At 38.3% G+C, this 14871-nt stretch overlaps 1 protein-coding gene across 4 annotated transcripts in view; it reads left to right on the top strand.

Annotated features, from left to right (window-relative positions):
• The window catches only part of RPS6KA6 (ribosomal protein S6 kinase A6), a 41901-nt gene extending 29499 nt beyond the window's left edge, over positions 1 to 12402 (top strand). For 2 of the 4 annotated variants that reach the window (XM_062640010.1, XM_062640013.1), the window contains 9 exons: positions 271 to 395; positions 681 to 806; positions 1354 to 1443; positions 2052 to 2210; positions 2652 to 2813; positions 3206 to 3282; positions 4346 to 4463; positions 6040 to 6180; positions 7068 to 12402. In XM_062640010.1, coding sequence (XP_062495994.1) covers positions 271 to 395; positions 681 to 806; positions 1354 to 1443; positions 2052 to 2210; positions 2652 to 2813; positions 3206 to 3282; positions 4346 to 4463; positions 6040 to 6180; positions 7068 to 7193 — 1124 coding nt within the window. In that variant the 3' untranslated portion in view covers positions 7194 to 12402. The remainder of the gene's footprint in view (positions 1 to 270; positions 396 to 680; positions 807 to 1353; positions 1444 to 2051; positions 2211 to 2651; positions 2814 to 3205; positions 3283 to 4345; positions 4464 to 6039; positions 6181 to 7067) is intronic. The other 2 variants (XM_062640011.1, XM_062640012.1) reach the window with 2 other exon arrangements.
• Positions 12403 to 14871: the final 2469 nt, after the last annotated feature.

Here is a 14871-nt window from a genome sequence, read left to right as displayed (position 1 = left end):
TTTTAATAAACTTCTTCCTAAGAACATGTATTCTGACACTGGTTCCTGCAGTATCTTGCAGTTTTAGATGAAACCAGGGAATACTTGCTTTGTGTTTGGTATTGAAATAAGAGAAGACAGAAAAACGACTGGAAGTCTTACTCACCATCTGGTGTTATTCTTGTTTGCTCCCCTTGCCTCAAAGTGTTTTTTCTAACATACCTCTCCTGAATGTTTAAAAAATAGCCTTGCTGGGATTTAGCCACACTAATCAAATGTGTATGCCCCTAGATTCTCCAGGAGTCCCACCTAGTGCGAATGCACATCAGCTCTTCAAAGGATTTAGTTTTGTGGCAACTACTACTGTAGAAGATCATAAAATATCACCACTCACCAATATACTGCCAATAGTACAGGTACGTCCTAGGTATATTTTTGGGGAAACTTTTTTGACATGCCAAAGACCAATATTTAGTGTTTGCAGTCTGTTCTTTTTTGTTGGGGAGACTTAAAATTTGCATTATTAGAATGTTTCCAAGGGATATTTCTAAATTTTAGAGTGTGTTGCTGTTTTTCTGGAGGCAGAATTCATAAGAGACATTGTGGGCAACCAGAAAAAACTTTTGCTGTTGAAAACAGTACTATGGGCGACGAGCGTTTTATTGTTTTAGGTGACAGATTGTATGTGTTTTTTTGTTAAGCAGCTTCATGGAAACGGCGCACAATTTACTGATGTATATGAACTGAAGGAAGATATTGGTGTTGGTTCCTACTCTGTTTGCAAGCGATGTATCCACATAGCTACAAATATGGAGTTTGCTGTGAAGGTACTTTAAATAAATTTCATTGTGACAGTTCTGAAACTATTGCATAGTAGTTTTGTAAATCTAAATACCTGAATTTTCTAGGCAGTGGAGATATTTAGATGCTGTGGGAAGTTTAAAATGGTGCTTGCTTCATTTGTTCAAATTTGGTATTGGCTTCTTTAGCTCTTCTTTTTTCTGGGTAAAGTTTTGAAGATCTGGCTTTGCAATTAGTCTGGAAGCCTGAAAGTACTGCATGATGGTAACAGCTGAAATAAAATAAAATCCACAAGGGTGGAACGGGACTGCAGGGAATTAGTGATGCTTCAGACAGTCCGCTGCATTTCCTTGTCCATTGGAGCAGAATGGACTGCATTAATGACATAATTTTAATCGCTAGTAAGGATAGAGCAAGAAATGAATAAGCAGTGGGATGTGAAGATGGAAGATTAATTAATTGAGATTAGTAAGAAGTAATGAACTCTAGAAATATTTTTTTTTATTCTGTTGTTGAAGTGGGAGTAAACGCTTTGTTTAGCTAAGTTGTTTTTCCTGTTGCTGTATTTTGCAGATAATTGATAAAAGTAAGAGGGACCCCTCAGAAGAAATTGAGATTCTCATGCGTTATGGACAACATCCAAATATTATTACTTTAAAGGATGTATGTACCTCTCTTTCTCTGCTGTCTCTTATTGCACAGTAATCAAATAAATATAGATGTAGAAAGCTTATTGGGATTCATTTAACTTCTTTTACATAATAAAATATACTGGAAGAGCAGTACATATAGTAAGGTGCTGTTTACATAGAGAAATTATGTAAAAGTTAGAAATGTGTTTCATCTTATTTTGAGCAAGTAGCTAATGTGTTGGCAATGTGAATCTGAAAAAGCAGCTGCATGTTGTCTGTATATACGAAGTGCTGGCAGCTAAAAATTGTCCATGGAGGGGAAAAGCAACAGGAGCAGTAGGGCTACACTCCTATTGCAGCAGAAGTTCTTAGTCTGATAAAACTTGATTCATGAATTAACAACTGATTACCTTGATGTCTCACAGAATGCCAATAAACTGCCCTATACTTCGTGCTTTAAGGCTCCTGCATTGCAGAATTAAATTAGACAGTCCCTGCTGTTTGTGCTATATGTTCGTATGTGAAGAGGTGAACAATCTAGTCTGTAACTTTCATTTATCAGGATACATAATTATAGATGATGTTTTTAAGAGATAATCTGTATTTATATATGCATGCACTTGTTAAATTTCTCCTCAGGTGTATGATGATGGTAGGTTCATATACCTTGTCACAGAGTTGATGAAAGGAGGAGAGCTGCTTGATCGAATTCTCAGACAGAAGTTCTTCTCTGAACGAGAGGCTAGCGCTGTATTATACACTATAGCCAAGACTGTGGACTACCTGCACTGCCAAGGAGTGAGTGATTTCCTCCATGACATAGCTGCTTCCACATTTCTTAGAATTAACATGCCTTTAGTTATGTGCTTTAGTTGGCTTGCTTTTTATGGCAGAAGGGAAGAGGTTTTCTGAGTATTTTATGACAAACGTGAATAATATAAACAACTCATCCTGTTATTCTGGCAAGCCCATAAGACTCTAATTGTACAGTTTATGAAACAGCAGATATTTGTTCTCTTAGGCTCATGGGCAAATGGTTATGTTCCAGTTTCATTATGAGCCAGTAGGCTTTTTTATTACATTCCTTGAACTAGAACTTATTGTTCCTTGGAAGTTACATAATTGTGTAGATCTCTTAATAAGTATGTTAATCTAGAGAACAGTTTTTCTAAATGTAAATTATGTACAAATATACATGCAAATTCTAAGTGATGGATTTTAAAATTTCTCTGTTTGAAGGTAGTGCACCGAGACCTTAAACCTAGTAATATTTTATATACGGATGATTCAAATAATGCTGATTCTATCAGGATTTGTGATTTTGGATTTGCAAAACAACTTCGAGGAGAAAATGGACTACTTCTAACTCCATGCTACACTGCCAACTTTGTGGCGCCAGAGGTATCTTAAGCTGATGCGTGTGTTCTCACTGCTGGTTTTGATGCATCAAGTACTTAAACTTTGTAGCAGTGCTTCAGAAAAAAAAAAGAAAAAAATTCTGCTAGTTTTCCTTAAATAGAATTATACATGTTTTAATAAACACTGTGCATATGTTTATAATAAACCTGCTTTAAAAATAGCAGAATCCACCCTTAAAAATGAGATGTAAGCCTCCTGAAAACCTTCAGAAATGATGTTCTGGGGACAGGAAGTAGTGTTGGTAGCTGCTGTACTCTGTATATCAAAAAACAGTCAATCCTGGGATTGACTCACCCTTCCTTAGGCTGTGCAGTGGTATTGGTTTGGGGTGGTCTTTTAATACTGAGAATTTTTTAATGCTTTTTGTTTTATAGGTTCTCATGAGACAGGGATATGATGCTGCCTGTGACATATGGAGCTTGGGTGTTCTTCTTTACACAATGTTGGCAGGGTGAGAACTGTTTCTTAGCTTTTCTGTTTACCTAAAATTCCAGCATGCTGTGTGAATCCGTGTTTTTGTTAAAATGGTAAGATATTACCTGATTGATTTTTGAATGCAGAATGTCAAAGACACTGCAATGGAACAGGAATCTTATGTAAATGTGTACATAAAGTAGGCTTATCTCATAGGTAGGTTCAAGGTTTCTCTTCTATAGTGCATGACTTAGAGATGCCAAAGTCTGTCTCAGTTTCCAGGAGACAACTTGGTCTGTAAAAGTATGTGGTGTTTTCTTTCTCCTTCTGACCCTTGTCCTCTCGACCCTAGCACCCTTGTAGTCCACCTTGTATCTCCTGTCCCAGGCTTCAGTCCTGGCCCTTTTGTAGAGCACACTGGCTTGTAACCTCTTAAGTTTTCTAAACCTCTAAACTTCCATTAAGCACTATGAGGTGCTCAGTGGCCAAATATTTTTTGTCTTACAGATAAACACTATCTATTGGAAACTGTTCCCCTTGATAAATTTGTAGTTCTTGTAAAATCACTGCCACCACCACAATTCTGTCATAAAAACTAGGATTCCTATATGATTTAAATGCAAATATGCAGATAGAGACTGGGCAGTATGCTGCCTGCACACTTGAGAAACGTTGTCTGAATAAAAGGTATAGCGGGTTAAAAGTAGGGGGTAGGAGTGGTCCAGCCTGTATTCCTGTCTTTCCATTTTGTTCCTTTTAAGCACATCAGCTGGAAGACTAGAACTAACTGTCTGGGATCATTCCTAAACCTCTGTTGATGATGCTGTTGATCTATGCAGTGCTTTCAAAGTACTGAGATAGAATGCATTAAGATTAATTGTTATTAAGCTTTATTATTATCATAATTATTATTATACTTGATTAACCACAATTAAAATAATATAGTTCTGAAGATGAAATGTTAATATAAGAAGTATTTAATAGTATATAGTGTGTTTCTATTGGCAGACTTGTAATGATTCATGAGATTTTACCAGTTTCTTGCAGCTTCTTACCTATAATAAGGCGTTTTGGCTTTCCTTTTTTTTTCCTTTCAACAGCTATACTCCATTCGCCAATGGTCCTAATGATACTCCAGAGGAGATCCTGGTACGGATAGGCAGTGGAAAATTTTCCTTAAGTGGAGGCAACTGGGACACAGTTTCAGATGCAGCAAAGGTGTAAATGTGTTTTGTTCTCATTTTTTTGTATAATTTGAATGAACATCTGCTGAACTTCATAAAAGACTAACACAGTAGTGTGCCATTATTGCCTGCAGACTTTATTGTAGTGAAGGTCATGTGGCCAAACCTCCAGTTTATAGCAGGGTCAACTGTGACATCTGACCAGGTAGCTCAGGGCTTTACTCAGTCAGACTTTAAAAACCTCCAAGGGTGGTGTCTGAACAGCTTGCCTGGGAAGCCTTTTCCAATGCTCGCCTGTTGTCATGGGGAAGCAGCTTTGCCATCCTGCCTATGTCCCTTTGGATGGCTGCCCTGCCGTTGTACTCATTGGCCCATTCTCCACACCTCCAGCTTGGTGTCCCACTGCAAACTCAATGAGAGCGTACTCTCTTCCTTCCCCAGTCACTTAAAGACGATAGGTCCCCAGTATAGGCTTTTCTAATAGTCAGTTGGATTTATTTCTTGTTTTTACTTGAATCAAAATCAGAATGGAAGGATGACTTTTTGCAATTATTGTTAGTTCTAATAGCTAATTAGTCTTGCTTGAATAGGTTAATATTTCAATGCTGAATTCATCAGCATGTTAGTATTTCCAGCAATTAAACTAGTACTTTAACAACCAAACATATTTGGCTGTCTTGCCAAAAACTCTTGAGCAGCTTGATTATACATCTGCCCCTATTATTTAAAGACAGCATCACTCATCAGTTGCTGTATGTGTTGTCTGGGCTTGGTGTTGGCGTGGTCTGTAGGTATCTTAGTCACCAGTGTTACCTTTTATAAAGCTTGGCATTAATATTAAATCTTTTCTTGATCCCTCTAGAACTGCACTACTTGTTCATTTTGGTAGGAGTGATTCAGAATGCTTATTGGGCGATACTGTCTTAGCACAAGTAATTCACTTCAGTATATGAAAGAGTGCTTAATGTTTTGTACCTAGCAAAGGGAACATTCTGTCAGTTTGTTCGTGTTTTGTTTTCTTTCAAGCTATTCTGTATCTGCTCTGTGCCCTTCCCACCCAGCTCTTCCTTTGACCAACATTGTAATTAGTAGCTTATTGCTAATGCTTCTAAACAGGCAAACACAAGTGTCCATTTTTGTTGCTTTTATTCTTTGTATGGTTCCTTGAAGGAAAAATTCATTAATAGTATATCCCTGTATGTGAATTCAGTTGTAATACGTAGACCCCAAATATGTAGTACAAATGAAGTTTGCAAATAATAGCTTTCTTCTGTAAAATGTTTGCTAAATTTTAGTATTATTTCTAGTCCTTTAAAAGATTATATTAATAAGCAACTGAAATATGAAACAAACAAGAGTAGGTTTCTTTACAATAAAGGCTTGCTCTGTTGAACTGTTTAAATAGTACAACACATTGTTTTCAGACTTCTGCAGTGTCAAGGCACAGAATGATCCAATTTATCTGCAGACTTTTGTGTGTGTATATTTGCATTGTGTTAATCCCTGCTGTATAGGGTACTCTTTTCTTCACTGCTGCCTTAGTTAATGCTTTAAAGTCTACATAAGATTATTTTAACTAAATAATGCGTGTGGTTTTCATTTTTATCTAGGACTTGTTATCACATATGCTTCACGTAGATCCACATCAGCGGTATACAGCAGAGCAAGTATTGAAACATTCATGGATAGCCTGTAGAGACCAGTTGCCACATTATCAGCTAAACAGGCAAGATGCACCACATCTAGTAAAGGTAAAACAACCGAAAGGCTGGCTGTTGCCTGAGCTGGTAGATGCACAATGAATTGGGTTGCTTTTAGAGCTACAGGCAGAACTTTTTTTTTCCTTTTGTTTTCCTGTTGTTTTTCCTGGTACCTAGATATTTGAGCTACATATGCAGATAAATTATGGATAAACACATTTTATTAACCTGTGTGTAAAGGAAGAGGTTTTCCTGGGTGTTTTGTTTTCAGAGATTAAGATAACTTTGGCCCTACAGAAACCTGGTAAGAAAGTTACTGGAGACAGATTGCCATATGTCTGCTAGCATTCTTATTCAAGTAATCTTTTGGGATTTGTTTCTATGGCTGGCTCATATTGTGCTTTCCTAGCATAAGTTAATAAACTATGTTACAGGCTTTTTCCACTGGTATTTTATCTGTTCTCTATCAGTGTTTCTGACTTGACACAAAAACATTCTACTGTATGCAGGCAGATTTTAGGTTGGCTTCATTAGTTTTGTTGGATTCAAAACCAGCAACATGTGATGGCCAGTCTTAATTGTGTTGTCTTCATAAGTCAGGACCTGAATAATCACTTTCGTGGCTGTATTTGTTAAATTGATGCTCATGTTCTTGGAAGGTACTAATTCTGACCCATACTAAAGGGTGACTTCTACATCTAAGATATGTAAAAGCAATATGCAGGAAAGAATAAGAAATGTCAGACACCTGTGCTTAGACACCTGAAGGATGCAGCAATAAATGTTTTTGTTTGTTTTTCAAAACAAACTTGAGAGAGCATGCATGACCTGCCTTAAGTCTTGTGGGGTTTTTTTACAGAGTTAATTAAGAATTTATTTTCTTTATTTTTTGATGAAAATGACCTTTACAGGCTTTCCTGTATTTCATTGTTCTCTAGGGAGCCATGGCTGCTACATATTCTGCACTGAATCACAAGACATTTCAGCCAGTGTTAGAGCCTGTTGCAGCCTCCAGTTTAGCTCAGCGACGGAGCATGAAAAAGCTAACATCAACAGACTTATAGATCCACTGGGACACCTTAGCAAACAGAAGCAAGGGGAAAATCCAATAAGTGGCTCTATTTTGCCTGACCTGTGATCAAAAAAGGCATCTATGGTTTCCTGCTACACTACTTGAATTCTGTAAAAGTCCTTTTTTTAAAAAGAAAAAAAAAAAAAGAAATCCACAGGTTCATACTGTGTTGTTTTACAGGCCGTATCTGTTAAATTAATTTAAACATCAGGTACACCATGATGAATTTCTCTACACTGTCCTTTAAGAGATCTGTTGCAAATATTCTTTCACGTTCTGTATAGTTTTGCTGGGTTCATTTAAAAAATGGTTTAGGGGACCGTTGCCAATGACCAAGTTGTACATAAAGTGTCAGTGTAAGTTTTCTTCTCTTCACACCGTTAGACCCTGTTGTGAAGGACAAATTCTTTGTAATTGGGCACTTACTCATTTAACTTAATTAACTTGTTCACTACTATTACGAAAAGCTGACTAATGTATCGTGCCAGTGTTAAATGCATTAGTGTTAATTTGGAAGGTCTGTTTTTGCGTGGTGCCAGTAACTGATAAGTTTATGTGAAAATGCAAACAAAAGGGATGTGTAAGATTCTGCACTTTACCCATAAGCTTAATTTGATCACTTGTGACCCAAACGAAGTGGGGGTTAACAAATGGCCTCTTACAGGAAAATTAACATTTCTGGTTGTTACTATGAATGGTAGTGTGTCCTGCACTGAGCTGGAGAAAGTAGGTATGTGTATAAACTGCCAGAATTAAGGATCTCAATAACATTGGTACCGCTTTAAGACATCATTCAATCCGATGCTTTTATTTATTTTGTCTATCCATTAGTACAACAACTATATTACTGTTTCCTTGGCAGTTGTTTCCACTGAATGTACACAATATTAAGTTTGTTTGGTATATAAGACAAACTGACACTTTATTCTAACAAACTTGGCACATGGATTTTATTTTTTATTTATTTGATTTTTATAGGACGTTGCTTCTATCTGAATCTCTTGCCGCATGTACAAATATTACAGGACATAAATGCAAAATTCTAATTGCCTAACTGTAGGGGTAGCTCGGGAAAATAAATAAGCCTTGCAGTGTGCCCAGGTAAGGGAATTCTCACCAAGACATTTCACAGTTATGGACAAGTTATTGACCATATCCTGTCGCCAGCAGTTCTTCACCCTCTCTGTCTTGATGTTAGAACTTCAGCTGTTTCTGGGTGCTGTGATGTGAAGGAAATGAATTTCAGGGCCAGAATTATCTTGGGGTTTTCTGCCTCGAAATCAGTGCTAACTGCTTTTAGACTGGGAACGAGTGCATTCAGTGATGATGAGCTTAAAAGTATTTTCAAAAGTTGTAGCCACTACTGTGCAGTTGTAGTGTCACGGTAGAATGGGACACATTTTAGATACTAAGTATGTGTGACCACAGTTAGACTACGAACAGAGAATCCAAGTGACCAAAAAATCAAATGTAGTTCAGACTGCTTTGCCATCATTGAATTTCGTGTCCCAAGTACCTTTGGTAGCCAATTACAAGACACCAGTGATGGCAGAACTTGGCATTCTGAGACAGGAAAAAAATAGCTTTCAGGAGAGTTCTGGCCCTGCTGTCCAGAGTGAGAGTAGTAACTTGGATCTTAAAAGGCAGAGGGTGCTGGCTGGTTTTTGCTTGTACCTGTGAAGTACTTGGTGACATTGGAAGTACTATTAGATAAACTGCTTTCTTCTGTTGTGGTGGGGGAAGATGGAAGTTATCCGGCCAAATAGTTAGGTAAGAATATGTGTAGATTTGAGACTTAATGAATATAGCAAACATAGGTGTGCTATTTGTATCATGCAGAACATACCCCATACTAAATTTCTTGAGTGTTTGATAGATGTTGGAAGCTTTAGGGGCCATTTGTGCCTAGTTTTGAGGTGCCTGTTTGAAGTGCTTGAAAGCTTATCAAAGAGCACAACTGCTGCCTGGAAAGCTTATTGTTTAGTACAAAATCTGCCCCTTATGCAGCTGGTTCATCCTTCTACTCATTACTGAAGACCTTTGGCAGCAGGAATGCCTGTAAGCCTCTTCAGGCTATTGGTATAAATTTTTTTGTAAATTCACAATTGACTGCCAGAAGAATATGGATTCACTCTAACGAAAAAAAAGGACAAAACACAATAAAGTGGTGGAAATAAAGCCCCCTGAGCTGAGGCCAAGGTATAGTGTGGGTTGAATTGTAGTAGTAAAAACTGTTAGGGATAGAGGATAATGCAAGGTGCGGAACACAACTAAAATGTCAAACCTGAACTGTCTTCACCTTTCCCATAAGGCAGCAGCTGGTCTTTAATGGCTTTATTCATGAATCATTTAACAGTGTTTATATTGGTATTTTCTTTTAGCTTGCTTGGAAGCACCGCATTATAAGCACCTTAAAAGCATTTTGCACAAAAGGAGTTGTAAGCAGCTGAAGGTACGCAAGTTCTTGGTGTGCAACAGGTGGTAAGAGGAAAAGTACACAAACAAGATGGATGTTCTCATTCCTAGCAAAGAATTTAAAGCATCTTCTATAAAGTAGTCCCTGCTGTTTTTCTGTCATTACTAGCCTTTAGTGCAAGTGGTACTCCTGGGGTGAAAGCAAGGTTTCAGTGACTGCAGCATTACAAAGTTGTCTCATCACAAGGCAAATATGTAGAAAAACACTTTTGTTCTATCTGACAGACCAGTGTACCCTGGTATTCCAGTTGTAACTGTTAATTGGAGGGGGAAGTTCACTTGCTGTGAATAATTCAGCATATCAGTCTTTGAAACATTTTGGATATGCAGGGATGCAAAAGAGTTCCCTTGCAGTTTACTGAGCTCTGTAGTATTTAATGATCCTCTCCTCTGTGATACTTCTTTTTTTTAATTTCTTGCATATCTCTCAAACTTTTTTTTTTTCCCAGACATGGGTTTTGTTCAGCTAAGTAATTGTATAAAAGTAGCTTGGTCTGCATTATCACTTCAATGTTCAAATTCAGTGTTCTTTCAATTCAAACATGCTCTTGGCTAGAGGAAGAGGTTAGCGTAAATTGTTTCCTTTTTGTATCATCTCTGCACTGTTCAAGATTACAAAGTAGTTACAGTCTTTCTTACTGATTTACTTTTTTAAAAAAAAAAGTATGTTTTTTTTATAAAGATTTGCCATTACAAAGAAATGGGCATATATATTAAGTATTCAAAGGGATTTCCAGAGAACTAAGTATTATCTTCAGTGATATAATGCTTTGTCTGTTACTGACAGCAAAAGAGCTTCTGCTCTGATGTTTGGTGATGGCAATTATAAATAAATGCTAGTTCTCAAGAGCATGTAGAGCCTGATAAGTTCTCTCTGAAGAGAGATTTCTAGATACATCAGCTATAGCTGGAGCAGGCTTATGACATACTGTGCTGTTCTTTCACCTCTCGGATATCGTGGTTTCTGTCTTCATTTATCCTTTTGATTAAAAAGTGGGGAACTCTTTTGTATTCCTGTTACATATCCAAATTCTATGCAGTGGCATCAATGTCAGCCAGTGGTGTGTAACAAAGAGAGCCTATACTCATTGCCACAGGGGGTTCATTTAAGCCACTCCTTTGTGGCTTGTGTTGTCTCAATGCTGTTACCATATTGTGTGGGGCTTCTTTTCTACTATGCTTATAACTGGTATATTTACTTTGGCCGTGTGAAGAGCCTGAGGTGTATGGGGTCTAAGGGATAGGGACCGTTTGAGACCTGTCTTGTAGTGTGGTTTAAATGTTTTCCTTGCATCCAGAGAAGGCATCCAAAACCTGACCCAAGTGAGTCGTGTTAAGCTTGAATTCCATCTTCCATGGTTTAATTCATTTTTCCAAAGCTGATCTTTATATGTCCAATAGTTAAAATTATCTGTAGCAGTCCTGAACAGCTAGAAGTTACTTGCAGTATACTTACAAACTGGCCATTTTGCAGTGATAGATTTCTGCATCCAGTGCTTTGCACTCTGTCCTCAAATTTTGCAGTTAAAAAGTTGGGATAGCTTGTAAGAATTGAGTTAAAAGAATTACACAGTTCTGTAGTAAGTATCCTGACTTGTATCAATGAAATCAGGCTCAAACATCAATGCAGACATGGGGATTTATGTGTTTCTGTAGCACTTACGTGGTTTTCTTTAGTCCTGTCCAGAATGAGAAGTTCACACATATCTGTGGGAGGGAAGGGAGGAGCAGGTTTTTCTCTCTCAAAGTTTTCAGAAGGCTGTGATAAAAGCCCATATATAATCTTACGGGAGCTCTAGGTGATGAAAAAGTAAAAGATCTCCTTGAAAGTTCATCCTAAAGCTTTCTTGGGTGTGTGTTGATACCTGTTGTTAGCATGCCTGCGCTGTCGTTCATACCGTACCATCCTTTTGCATTAACACCCATGTAGTTAAGAATGCTGTTTGTCAGTGTGCTTTTTAAAACTTTATTCCCCCAAATTATGTTAGTGTTAAGCCTACATTTTCTTTTGGGATTAGAAGAATGAATACAGATTTTAAACCCCCTACTCTTAATATATAGATAAAGCTGACTTGAATTACCATAATTTATGTCATTAGGAGTGTCCCCCCCAAATAATCGGTGACTGGTTTTCTTGAGATTTTTCCTGTGTAATGAAAGCAAACTTTCTTTGAAAGCTTTAAAAGGTACTTAATAGATTATGTATCTTCAGTAAGATTTGGGCAGTTGCTTATTCCCAGTAGTAAGTTTGAATAACATTGAATCTTCTTTTGGGTTCTTTGTTGGTTGGGGTTTTTTTCCCATGTGAGAACTGAAAAGATGCTCAAGGTGGATCTCCTTTGCAGGACAAAGTGTTCCTATTTTGTGTGGTTTGCATTAGGCTTATGAGCAGCGTTTGCATTGTCATAATATCCCAAGCACTTTGGCATCTTGCACTGATACTCCGATTAGAGCTAAAAGTCTTCTGGCACGTGACTGGCTATAAATCTCAGTATACAAAAGGGCATTAATTGAAGACGGTGTGCAATGAATTACATGGTCTCTGAGGTACTTCAAAGATGAAACTATACAAAAAGGTCCCCGTTATCAGATATTGTAACTGTCATTTCTTTCTCTGAGCATATTGTGGATTTTGTATCATACTGTATTTATTTCATTTAATTTTAAAAACAAATGTTTTCTTTAAAGCTCTGTATATATTGACATTAAAGTTTGCATTGTACTACGTTCTCTTGTTGTAAGGCTGACTCTGGTAGTGCATTGTATGGTATGTTGTTTTTCTTTGCACTGTTGCCTTGAATTACGACATGCCAAAGACAACCTCAAAATTGTATTTATTTTTGTTAAACTTTGTGAATAATGATAAAGGTGCAGTTTTAAATAGCTGGCAGTTCCTTGAGTACTAGAATAAAAAGATTGCAAATTCATAATATTTTATAATTGAGAAAAATACATCATTTATGATTTGGAAGTTCACCAACTCCTTTTTTCTAAATTGATATCAAAAGCAAGGAGCAGACATTCCTAAATTAACTGTACTGTGAATTGCATTATTTGGGAAACCTTGCCAAAAATCTCCCATACATCAAGAGCTGCTTATAAATTTATACTCAGTCAAGTGTTTCATGCCACACTTTCAATAAAACATCCATTCACCGGTAGGATTGAAGTATTACTTTAGGGTGGGATGATCTACCTTGATGTTTTTCAAGTATCTATTCAGATTTTACTTAATCTATAAAGAGGAAATAGTTTTCTGCAGAGATCTGGTCCTTGGGACACAGGTGCTTGTGTTAGGAATGAATACATTAAAGCCATTGACCTGCACACTGCTCAGATTTGAGCATGTGCATCAGCGTTCACCATGCAAGGTCTCAGGAGCTGCAGGAGGTGGCTCTGCTTCCCGACACCGCTTTGGCTTTGTGTTTGAGCTGCTGAAGTGCTGCAGATTATTGAACACTTCTGTCCTGTACCCCAGCTGTTGCTGTGAAGCTGAATGTCGCTGGTATCCCTTCTACAAGGTGATGGAACAGCTCAGTATGCAGTTGGTAATCCTCTTCATGGGACAATAAGGTGAGATTTTGATACAACAGTTGATGTTAAAATGCTTCCAAGGTATTTCATAGAATCATAGAATTTGGTCACTAATGTTGCTGTTTGTACTCAGGATGGGTTACAGATGCCTTATTTTTCAGTTACACTCTTAGTCCAAAAACACAGAATATTTTTTTCCACAGTTTGCCTGAATTAAGTCTATCTCCTTATACTTGCTCCTGTTTGCTGACACAAGGCACTTCTAAAAGCACTTTGGGGCCTGTCAGTGGTGGAGCTGCCCGCACACAAACCCCTCAGCAATTTGGGGGAGGATCAAGTGCTTCAGCTTTTTCTTTGCTGTTTTAATTAACTGGTAAGTGAAGAAGGAAAGGGAAGGCAGGAGCTAAACAAGCACTGAGCTCTTTGTCAGTCACATCCGGCTCGTTCTGCTTTCCTGCAAACATGGTTCTTGGAAGCCGTTTTCCCCATGATTCATCCCTGAAGCTTTATGATTGTAAGAGGCACTTCCCACATCTGCGTTTTGTGCTCTTATGGGGTAGGAAATGTTTTAAGGTGAAGAAAATGCTGTCACAGATACTAAAAATACGCTTATTCAGCTGAGTAGCGTTCTGGAGGTAGTCACCAGGTCGAGCTCACATCATCACCAGAAGCATAGGCTTACTGTGCCGGACACTGAGGAGCTGGGACTTTAAGGAGAGCAACTGTTTTAATTCTTGAGTGTAAGCTGTTCAGTGATGGACCTCGAGGATGGGGAGCAGGAGGTAAGGACGGGCAGTTAAATGATACACTGGTCTTAGCTGAAATCCAGAATTAAGAGCGCTCTTTTCATATTGCTCCCTAGTGAAGTGAAGGTTAAGTCTTATTACTGAATGTGGTGCCTTCTTAGTGGGGCAGAATATGTGTCATGCCATTTCCACCTCGACATGTCTGCCCAAGCCCTAACTTGTAGCAGGAAGAGATAGCCAGTGTGTGCCGATGTGTTTGCCTAACACATGGATTTAACTGTATTTGTATTAATTTTTGTTTCCGTTTCTCCCCCAGAGCTTCTGGAGAATTTATCATAAAGAAAGAGGCTGGGGCTTTTTGCAGGCCTCTTGAAAGACACAAGAAAGCTTTGCCAGCTGTGCAGGTCACATTTCTCCCTCGCCGTTCTGCTGTTCCTTAAGGACAGTTTACACCAGTGCTCCGGCAAGGGCTGCCTCGCAGCTCCCCCTTGGGTCTGTTACTCTGCAGCTCCATCCTCCGAGCAAATCCTTAACTCTCCATAACCAGTTTGGTGCCTGCTCTTCTGGTTTCTAGCATTCAAAGCATATTGCCCCATAATCGTGCTATGCCAAGTCCCCAACATCTGAACAAAGTCTGATGTACTAATGCTGGCTAATAGTGTGAATTGCTTTATTCCTGGACAGATACGCGTTTTTTTGGGAGTCAGCATCCCAGTTTGTGTCCTGGTCTCTGCTGAGATGGCTGGGATTCGTGGCTACAAAGGGCTACGTGCTTCTTAATTTAGGAGGGTTATATTAGCTTTTACTTCTACAAGCTTTGAGGGGAATTAAAACTGTTTGTGGAGCACTGGCTCGGCACTGTGCCTTGCTAACCTGGCAGCTAGGTGCACTGAGAGCCTTTAGGGTTGTTTGGAA

The sequence above is a fragment of the Pezoporus occidentalis genome, unplaced genomic scaffold (genome assembly GCF_034315485.1).
Source record: "Pezoporus occidentalis ecotype Australia unplaced genomic scaffold, CSIRO_AGI_Poc_V1 ctg63, whole genome shotgun sequence".
NCBI classification, from domain to species: domain Eukaryota; kingdom Metazoa; phylum Chordata; class Aves; order Psittaciformes; family Psittacidae; genus Pezoporus; species Pezoporus occidentalis.
The sequence above is the reverse complement of the archived record's forward strand: the minus strand, read 5'-3'. Positions and strand labels throughout refer to the sequence as shown.